Source organism: Cajanus cajan, chromosome 9 (genome assembly GCF_000230855.2).
Source record: "Cajanus cajan strain Asha chromosome 9, NIPB_CcT2T_4, whole genome shotgun sequence".
NCBI lineage: Eukaryota > Viridiplantae > Streptophyta > Magnoliopsida > Fabales > Fabaceae > Cajanus > Cajanus cajan.
Window position 1 is genome coordinate 53331564 of NC_138525.1, and position 10100 is coordinate 53341663.

General features: G+C 29.6%; 1 protein-coding gene across 2 annotated transcripts; it reads left to right on the top strand.

Annotated features, from left to right (window-relative positions):
• The first annotated feature begins 3506 nt into the window (after positions 1-3506).
• On the top strand, positions 3507-9623 carry LOC109809223 (agamous-like MADS-box protein AGL104). 2 transcript variants are annotated; one of them, XM_029272612.2, is made up of 11 exons: positions 3507-3884; positions 5100-5153; positions 5253-5285; positions 5381-5399; positions 6182-6243; positions 6365-6392; positions 6546-6607; positions 6724-6841; positions 7556-7606; positions 8235-8332; positions 9080-9623. In XM_029272612.2, the coding sequence occupies exons 1-11, from the start codon at positions 3700-3702 to the stop codon at positions 9390-9392; spliced, it is 1023 nt and encodes a 340-aa protein (XP_029128445.2). In that variant the 5' UTR covers positions 3507-3699; the 3' UTR covers positions 9393-9623. The 2 variants fall into 2 exon arrangements, with proteins under 2 accessions (XP_029128445.2, XP_020228064.2); XM_020372475.3 differs by having other exon boundaries at positions 3512-3884; positions 6742-6841.
• Positions 9624-10100: the final 477 nt, after the last annotated feature.

A 10100-nucleotide genomic window follows, 5' to 3' on the forward strand; every position in this document is an offset into this window, starting at 1 on the left:
TTCCTCGACATTTCTCAGAGGTTCCCCTTGATTGAGATTGATACGATTCCTAATCTCTCGAATATTCGTCTCATTGACGGTTGGATTTTCGAGGCCGTTCAGATTTACACTCGTATCTCTCGAGAGCCAATTATCATTAATTTTATCTCCTATTTTGCCCATCAGCTCGTATAGGGGTGTGAGTATGTTGTACATTTGTGTAGACAACAAATTCACCATATCGTGGTTACTATGATCCATTTGTTGTCGAAGGGCTATCATGGCTTCATTGCTTATACCCGTGGGTATATAATTACTTTGTCGAACCAACGACCCTTCTTGGCTTGTGCCAACATGCTGGTGAGGGTCGTGCATGATAAAGCCCATCCCATTTGGGGCTGCATTATACCCATATGATGATATTTGCATTTGAGGATTGTGCCCAGAATATGGTATTGGCATTTCTACGCTCATGGGTTGGGTACTTCTCCAATTCGGAGGCATCCCCCATGGGTATTCGCGGGTAGCGTTCACCATTTCTTGTGACGCATTCATAAATCCCGCGGAGTTCGGAATATTTATAGGAGGTGGAGACATTGCCCCCCTGGTCTCATTTGGCACATTTTCTTGATTTGTATTCCGATTTTCTCAATTACCCTATTCTTCATTAAGCGCATCTCTTCTGCTGGATGTAGAGATAGTTCTACCACTTCTAAGTCTCATAAAAATTAAACACACACAAAACTAGTTCACTTAGTTCGATTAAGCTCACCAAACGTGTCCCACCGGGCGTGCCAATTTGTTTGTGGGGATTTCGTTCGTAGGTTCTTTTTGTTCAAACTAGCACGAGTTCACGTTTCAATTTGTGGTGTTCGTGACATGACAGAATCGAAGACTTTCAGCGAAAGAAAATAAAATCATACAAGCAGTGAATAGAGTTAATTTAGGGTGTTGTTTCAGCACGTCAGAAGATCTATGCTCAGTGTTTCGAGCACTTCAGAAGATCTATGCTGGTTTGGCACATCAGAAGATCTATGCTCACTATTTTGAGCACGTCAGAAGATCTATGCCAGTTTTAGCACTTCAGGAGATCTATGCTTGTTTCAGCACATCAGAAGATCTATGCTAATTGTACAATCAATTTCATGCATATAATAATTAACGTGAATCGAACAGATGACATGTATATTGACTGCAGAAATCATGTCCTTCATTAAATGGTAACAGAATTACAATTCATAAGGATAACGAAACATGTTCAGAGTGACTACACTACACTAGACTAGATTATGCTATGCTACGCTACTCCTAAAAAAGGAAAAGAAAAGTGGTCGAGAAATCGTACCCAAAGCTGTCTCGTATGCACGTTGTGCCTTGTGCACCGGCGAGGAGTGCGTGTGAGAATTGTGGGAATTAGATTTCTGACCCCTACTACGAGCAAGGCTCGTTTAATTTATAGACAAATAGACAAAGATTCAGGTAAGTTATTTCTGACGTGCCCCGGAAGTGCATAACCGTTTTAAACTTCCACATCGTGGCTTATTCCCGGGCACGTCTTTGGATGATTCATGGAACTGCTCACTAACTTCCATAAACCGTTATGCAGCCTTTGACACTTATCCCATGCTACTTCGACCACTCTTAGATCGTGTCTCCATTAAGTTCTTCATTCTGAGAGGTTACGAAGTGTATTCGTGTATGTCCGGATTCTTGGGATTTCGAGTAACCAACGAAAACTATACTTGAATGTTTCCTGATTTTTGCTTGTACCTTGAGGGGTTGCTAGGCCGAGTCCTCCTGAATAGCATCCTTCCTAGTGTCATGATTTCGAGAACTTCATGAAAGGTGTCTTCGAGTATCCTCTAATTCTCTTCATTTCTGAGACCTCCTTTGCCATTTTCCAATCAATTTAGATTTCGAGCGCCTCTGTATTTCGAGTGTCTCCGAATTCATTTCCTGGTACTAACAGCCCTCTTACTAATAAAGTTTGGAAGCAATGCCTCCCTTGGATCAATTGTCCTTCACCACTTCCTATGCAAGTCATTCAACATCTGAGTTTTCTATACCTGGAATGTTACACTCACAAGATAGGGTGGAAAACGTGGCACATATTGTGGATGGCCACAACCTGGACCTTGTGGAGGCATAGAAACAAATGCATATTTCAAGAAAGGACCTTCAATCATGATGAAATAATGAAGGATATTTTGATTTGCAGCGGGAGGTGGTTCTCAACTCTCAAAAAATCATTTGGCTTCACTTTCACCCAGTGGTGTTGCAATCCTAGCCTGTGTATTTGTGTATCAGGGTACTGATTGGGGTTTGCAACCTATTTGTTTATCAAAGAAGTGTCACAACCTGTTGCCATGAAACATGTAGCGACAATACTATCATGAAACCGTTATTGGTAACTTCATGTGGGGAGTATGCAGATGGTGAATTATACCAATTCTAATAGTCATATAATTTTGTATATGAGTTCTGGTACCCCTTATACCAATATAATATATTTTATTTGCCGTTCAAAAACGTACAACTGAGTTTTTTAATTTACGAAAAGAAGTTAGAAGAAAAAAAATCTTGATTAAGTGGAAATTGGCCGAGACCTGCGTCACACGTAAAAGTTAGCTGTAGCTGAGAGGATAAGTACATAATATTTCCTAATCATACAATAAAGTATGTTGCAAAGTAGTGATTTGGTTTTGCTTCTATAAATTCATAAAGAATGAAATGAGTTACGACCCTTTCCTTATAAACTCATCAATCGATTTCTCCGCCACCGGAAAAAAATTTGAGAATGTGAAATTAATTTTTTTTATATATAAATTAATTTTTTTATTGATTAAAAAGATAATAAAATTTCTCAATTTCTTTACTCAAAATAAAAATGTATAATAATAAAATTTAAAAATAAATATTATCATTCACTAATCATTTCATAAAAGTTATAAAAAATTATCATTAATTGGGAGAAGGAATACATTCAGAATTTCAATTTTTTAAATTTTATTACAAGGTTTAAATATATTTTTAGTCTCTTAAATTTAGGATAAATTATTTTTGGTCTCTCAAATTTAAAGTTGATGTTTTTAGTTCTTATAATTTCAAAAAATCTTATTCTAGTTCTTATATTCAAATTTTGTTAAAAAATTTATCAAATATTATTGTATAAAACCTACCTATTGATGTTTTTGTTAGTCAAAATATCACATTAAATCCAATTGATATTGTATAACCGTCTTAATTTGTTATTTTTAGATGTTATTGATAATCTGAATGACTAAAATAAAATTTTTAAAAATTATAAGAATTAAAAACAATTTTAAATTTGAGGGACCAAAAATAAATTTATCTTAAATTTAAGAGACTAAAAAAATATTTAATCTTATTATAATTAATAATATAATAATACAAATATAATATATATAAAATTATTTTTTGGGCGAGCCACACATAAAAGGTCCACCAGTGCTCCCTTCGTTTTCTCCTCTCTCCCGTTTATAACCATTCCCTTCTCTCTCTCTCCTATCCAACACCTCCTTCTTTTAAGCTTCGTCGTGCATGTTCTCATATATTATAATTTTCTCCTTTTCCGATTCAAAAAAAATTTAAGAGGGCAATTTAGATTTCCTCCTTCAGATTCTTCATTTCCTTTTTTTGCATACAACAACATACTCTACACTCGATAGACAATAATTATAATAAATCATCTATATCAACATGGGTCGTGTTAAACTTGAGATAAAGAGAATAGAGAACCCAACGAATCGACAAGTTACATTCTCAAAGCGTAGAAATGGTCTCATCAAGAAAGCCTATGAACTATCAATCTTATGCGACATTGATATTGCCGTTATAATGTTTTCTTCATCTGGACGTGTTCATCACTTTTCCGGCAGGAAGAGGTACACATTTCCATTATTTTTTATGATATTATTGATATGAAATATTTATCGATAGAAATTGAATTTAATTATATGTTTCTTTATAAAGGATGGATTTAGTTTTGTTTCTTTCTTCTACATTTGTTTGTTATTACTTGTAATGATATTTATGATGAATCCTCGTTGGAATTTAGTTTCCCTTTAAATGCAAAATAGTTTTAAATCTCTTGAATCAATGTAACAAGGAGATTAATGTATGTGAAGGGTGGTTGCTTCTTCGGATTCGTTTTGAGGAAGTTGAAGTTATTATTCCTCCATTTTCTTATATTTCTCACTTTTGAAGGTTTATGAACTCATGAATGCAATTACTATAACTAGTCACGTTATTTCCTTTTCAATTTGGAGGATGGAATTTATCTTAAAAGAACACAACAACATTTGCTTTGGGGAGCACATCACAAATTTCTATACCACCCATTACTAAGGAATTAGGATTCCTTAATTCACCTATTCCACATCAATATGCATTGTTTATGTTTTAGATACGGTGGCGTGAGTTAGATAGCAAAACAGACATATTTGTCTTAGTTTTGTAAACTGGAGTTTTCTGTCTTCTTCTTGGCAGATAGATTGTTAATTTTTTTGTTTGAGAAAATTAGATTGTTAATTTTTGTTTCTACCTTTTTAGCGGAATATCCTCTACCCTGCAGATTAGGATCTTGACCAAGATATATGTTATTGAATCTTTGCATTATCATAATTTAAATTGACCTTGACAACTAATAGTTTTGCCAAAAGAAAAAAAATTTCAAGTAGTTATTCTCTTAAATTTAAGAACTAATATAGTCATAACACCTTGTAGAGATATATATTTATATTTTTGCTTTACAGATGAAAATATGGTGTGGATTAAACTAAATCCATCCTCTGATTTAACCTATCCTTTCAGATATGATATTAAAGTTTCTAAGAGTATAGCTTTAAATCCATATGGTAGCTGTGCTTGTTACAAATTTATTTTTCTTTATTTGTTTTAAATATGTCTTCTCCATATATATTTTCTCGGTCTTCGATTTTATAGATCAATATATCATCCCGCCTTTGATCATATTAATGAATGTGACATTTATTCTTCTGTGTTTTTATTTTTTATTTTTATTTGGAGTCCTAGGACTGAAGATAAGATTCATACTTTATATAATGAGCCATAAATATTGTTATTGTTGTGGTGATCAGGATTGAGGATGTTCTTACTCGTTACATTAATCTTCCTGACCAAGAAAGAGATAAGTAAGTCCTGAACATGCAACTTAATTTCTCCTGTGATATTATATTTATAAATTTCATATCACATTCGACTCTTTAATTTAATTATTTTTTTTCTTGCAGTGCTGTAAGTTTTCCTGAGCTACCTTACCGCAGGTATACTCTCAAGAATACTCTATTTTCTACCTTCTTTTACTCTTTCTTTTCCACCTTTATAGTAATTCTTAATTACACTAATTTTTTTATTGCAGGGGTATTCAAAATAAGGAGGTATTTTAAATTTCTATATTTATATAAAAAGGAAACCTCCGCCCTAAAAAAATAGAATTAATTTTACAGCAATATTTCAAGCATGCATATTATTATATGTTTGAGTTAAATATATTTACTCAATAAAAGCTTATGTTATGAGTATTTATATCTTATTATAATTTTTTTTATATAAAAATGATCTAAAAAAGTTTATACAATAACAATTAATTTTTGATTTCAAAAGTTTAGGCAAACAAATTTTAAGAAGTTATTGAATAAATTATCTCAAATATTACATTTCCTAAAATGTTCTTTAAACACTCCCTATTTCAAATTTATTGTCCAAGTTAGCTTAAGACTATTTTAAGTGTCTTCAAATTAAAATAAGTTGTTTCTTTATTATAAGCCTAATTATTTTCTATCAAATTTTATTGTTGTAATTGTAATTTATATAGGTAAAATAAATAAATAAAATACCTCTACAATAAAATAAAATAAAAAATTAACATGTAGTGATAAACAAAAAATATCACTAAAAATTTAAAACTTGTAAGTAAATATTTAATTTATATTGATGCACACATAATTTATCCATTCGTTATTATTTGAGTTATATTAACATTTTATTCGCAAAATATATATATAACATTTTTTTAAAACGCTACATACGACAACCAACTATAAGTACAGACATTAAATATTTATTTTTATCCACAGTTATTATATATGTAAGAACAAATCACATGTAGATAGAAGTTATTTTTCTTTTAGTGTTCATAAAATGTTTGAGCATTTTGCAGTATTTGCTTAGGACCCTTCAGCAACTAAGGAGTGAAAATGACATAGCACTTCAACTGGCCAAGTTCGTATAATGTTAAATCTTTCAAAATTCTTTTGATTATATTTAAAAAAAAAATGGATGATCTAATATGGCTAAGTTTTGTTTTCTCTTTCCTACTGTTTTATCTACTGCTTCAAACAAGTCCGGGAGACATTAACTCTGAGATTGAGGTAAAAAAACAATGATATATTTTATGTTAAACACTAGCTTTTAGTGATTTATTGATTTATACAACTCAATCTTCTTGTGAGATAAGACTTTTTTCTTCTTTTTTTTTTTTTTTTTTGTTTCCCATTGCCTGTTGAAAATTTCTTCTTAATTAGGAACTCCAACAAGAAGTTAATAGGTTACAACAACAACTTCAAATGGCCGAGGAGCAGATAAGGTTGCTTGAAACCAAAATTAGTCATTGCTTGATTTTCTTGTTGTAAAATAATACTATTACTATCTTATGTATTTGTTTGTTTGTTTTTTTCTTTCTTTTCAATAATGATTTTAAAGTTGGGACCATGAAAGCAGGTTATACGAACCCGACCCATTAAAGATGACATCCATGGAAGATCTTGAAAACAGCGAAAAGCAACTAGTAGATGTCTTGACACGTGTCATACAAAGAAAGGTTTGATAATTATTGTAATAATCTATAATTTATATTTGATTTTAGGTTAAAATAATTTTTTTTAATTTTATATAGTTTCACTTCATTTACGCTTTAATATCTATAATTTAAAATATATTATTTTAATTTTTATATTTATTTTTTTTATTATTAATTTTTTGTGATATTATTTGTTTTGTGTTGAAGTGATAGAAGTATTTAATTTTTGAAGGAAAAAAAATTATCTCTCAACTATAAGTGTCGTATGTGATAGTATAAAAGAGGCATGAGATATTTAAAGAATTAATTTAAAATAGCTTCAGTAAAATAAATTCAAAATGAAACTCATAAATTAAATTAATACTTCTACCATAACAATATAAAAAAATAATGTTAAAAGAAATAATAATGACAGAGACTAAAATGATTAAAAAAAATTATAAATATAAAAATTAAAAAATCTATCTTAAATTATAAGGGTTAAAAATAATTAAAAAATTACAAAGACTTAAAAGATATATTTTAAATTATAAGGATTAAAAGATAAAATAAGTAAAATTATTAAAACTTAAAAAAAAAAATTAACCTTGTTTTTATGTCTCAATGATTTTAGTACTTTGTACCAATAAATATATATATATATATATATATATATATATATATATATATATATATTGCATTTTTCTATTATTTGATTTATTATTTGAAAATGAACATCTTTACATGTGGTTGCAGGAATATTTGTTGAGCAACCATCTATCTACATATGATCCATCTGGTATTCAGGTAACCATTAAATTATACAATAAATAAGTTCAGAATATAAAGTTTTTTTTTAAACAAAGTTATGTGGCCATGTAATTATAATGAATATTTAATTTTAATCATTTATATATAATTATATATTGTTAATATATTTTCTCCTCATTCTCGTATAAAATTAGTTCTTCATTACCAAAAAAATAAAGTAATTATTTTATACATTCAATAAGAATGTACGAATAGTATAAATCTTTAGATTAAAAATCACTATATATAATAAAAATTATTAAATTTTATAATAGTTATCTCAAAATTATTTTAAGGGTGATTTTATTTATTTACTTATTATCTGTGTAAAATTTTACTTTAATAGTATATAGCAATTAAAGCTTTTTTTATTATATAAAGAATTTAATTAAATGTACTGTTGGTGTAATTTTTTTTATTTATTTTATACTATCATCTAATTATAAATTATTGTAAAAAATAATAAAATAAGATTATTAAATTTTGTAATAACGACTTTAAAATTCATATATAAAATAATTTTAATTAGTTTACTATATAAGAATCCTTATACTACTTAAATAAATTTCATATATGCTTTGTGCATGTATTATTTAAATTAATTAGAAGTATATAATTGTGGCAGGGAATACCAACCTCTTTCGAGAATGTAGGTTGGTTGCAGGATGGGAGTCAGAACCATGCCCAAATATTTGATGCATCTGCTCCTTTAGATCCTCTCAGGTATACTTTCCGATAATAACATCGAAATCATTTTGTATAGAAGAAAAAGAAAAAAAAAATCTATTTAATATTAGAGTTATCAAAATAGGTCAATCCGGTCCGATTAACCCGACTCACCTGAACCTATTTTTTAAGTGAGTTGACCCAACCTGACTTACCAATCTTAAATTTCAAAATTTTCTAATCTAGCCCAGCCTATCACGGGTTGGTGGGCTAAATAGGTTGGCCCACCAACCCACCTAATTTAAAAAAAATTAATTTAAAATAATATCTAATTTAAAGTAAAAATTGTCAAACTAAATATCATGCATATAACATTAAATTTAAATTAGAAAGTATACAACTTTAAATAATCAAAAAATAAAAATAAAAATCCTTTCATGAGAGTGATTATTCATCAATATTAAATTTCATTAAAAGTTTGAGTAAATAAATTTATAGTAATTTCATATTATTTAATATTGACTTTATCTTTATTTATAAAAAATAATGACATCTTATTAAAACAATACATATATAATAATAAATGGTTAAATAAATTGGATTGATAGAAGTATAAGTGAACCACGAATTCAACCTGAATGAGCTAAGTCAAAAGTTGGCCAGATTACATTTTATGATCTATTATAAATTTTTTATTTATTTATTTTAACCCAATCTAAAAGGTAGGTCAAAACTCATTTTGACGACTCTATCTAACATGGTTAGTGTATAGTAAAACGCTGTATGATGATGATATATGTTCAGGGACTTGTCTTCTACCGTGTATGGTTCATTCTCCCAAGGAACAAGTTCAAATGTTGATCCACGAGGCATGGGAGAGTGCCACGTGTCAAATCCAAGCGATGGGAACCTTCAAGCATGGCCTCAAGGGTACACCTTGTATCCTCACATGCAGCATGACATGGTGGGACCTGACATGCCAGACATGATGCCACATGGGCAAGTGAACATCCCAATCACTGCCTCACACGTGGAACCACCCAAAAATGAACATGTAGAATATGACCAATCTAAGCAACCTCATCATCAACATCAACATCAACTTAATGCTCAATGACACATGCATGATGGCTAATTATCACCATTCAGATGCCAAGTCCCATTTTTACTCATTTTTTTAGCTATAAATGTCAAGCATGTGGCTTCATGATGCCATGTTAACTTGGTATGTGTAAGATTACGTACATGAGGATCATGTGCATAGAAACTATACTTCCAATGGTTCTTGTATTACCAAATAAAAAAAAAATTAGAATAGTTGAAAAGAAACAACAAGTGATTTTTTATTTGTTCTCATTTGCATTATAGGAACGATCCATTTTTATGATGATATAACTGGGCCTCAGCCCGATGAGTCTAAAGACACTTGTAGGTGCGGCAATTAGGTATCATCCAAAAAACAAAAGTTAGCTTCAAAATTAGGTTAATCTAGTCTAAAAGCTAAGTTAGGATTGGAACCAACTTTGCTATATATTTTTTATTTTTTAATTACATGATGAAAGTTCATACCTCTTCAATGAATTTCTTTTTTTTTTCTTCTCAATATTTAGCTGAACTTTCTTTTTCATGTGAATTAAAGTATAATTCATGAATCTCAAATTTGAGTAATTAACGAAAAATTAGTTTTTTTTCTTTGTGTTTGTATTTTTTGTATCCAATACTTTTCTAGATTTGATCACCTTTAGAATGATTTTTTTATATATCTATTTTGTAAATAGAAATTCATCTTAGATGTGATTTGAGGCATTTAGGTATGAATAATCGT

Excerpts from the sequence above, each read along its gene's own strand:
- LOC109809223 (XM_029272612.2), top strand. The coding sequence starts at position 3,700 with ATGGGTCGTGTTAAACTTGAGATAAAGAGAATAGAGAACCCAACGAAT. Across the intron at positions 7,607-8,234 it reads ATGATCCATCTGGTATTCAG|GGAATACCAACCTCTTTCGA; the intron begins GTAACCATTAAA and ends TAATTGTGGCAG. Across the intron at positions 8,333-9,079 it reads GCTCCTTTAGATCCTCTCAG|GGACTTGTCTTCTACCGTGT; the intron begins GTATACTTTCCG and ends ATATATGTTCAG.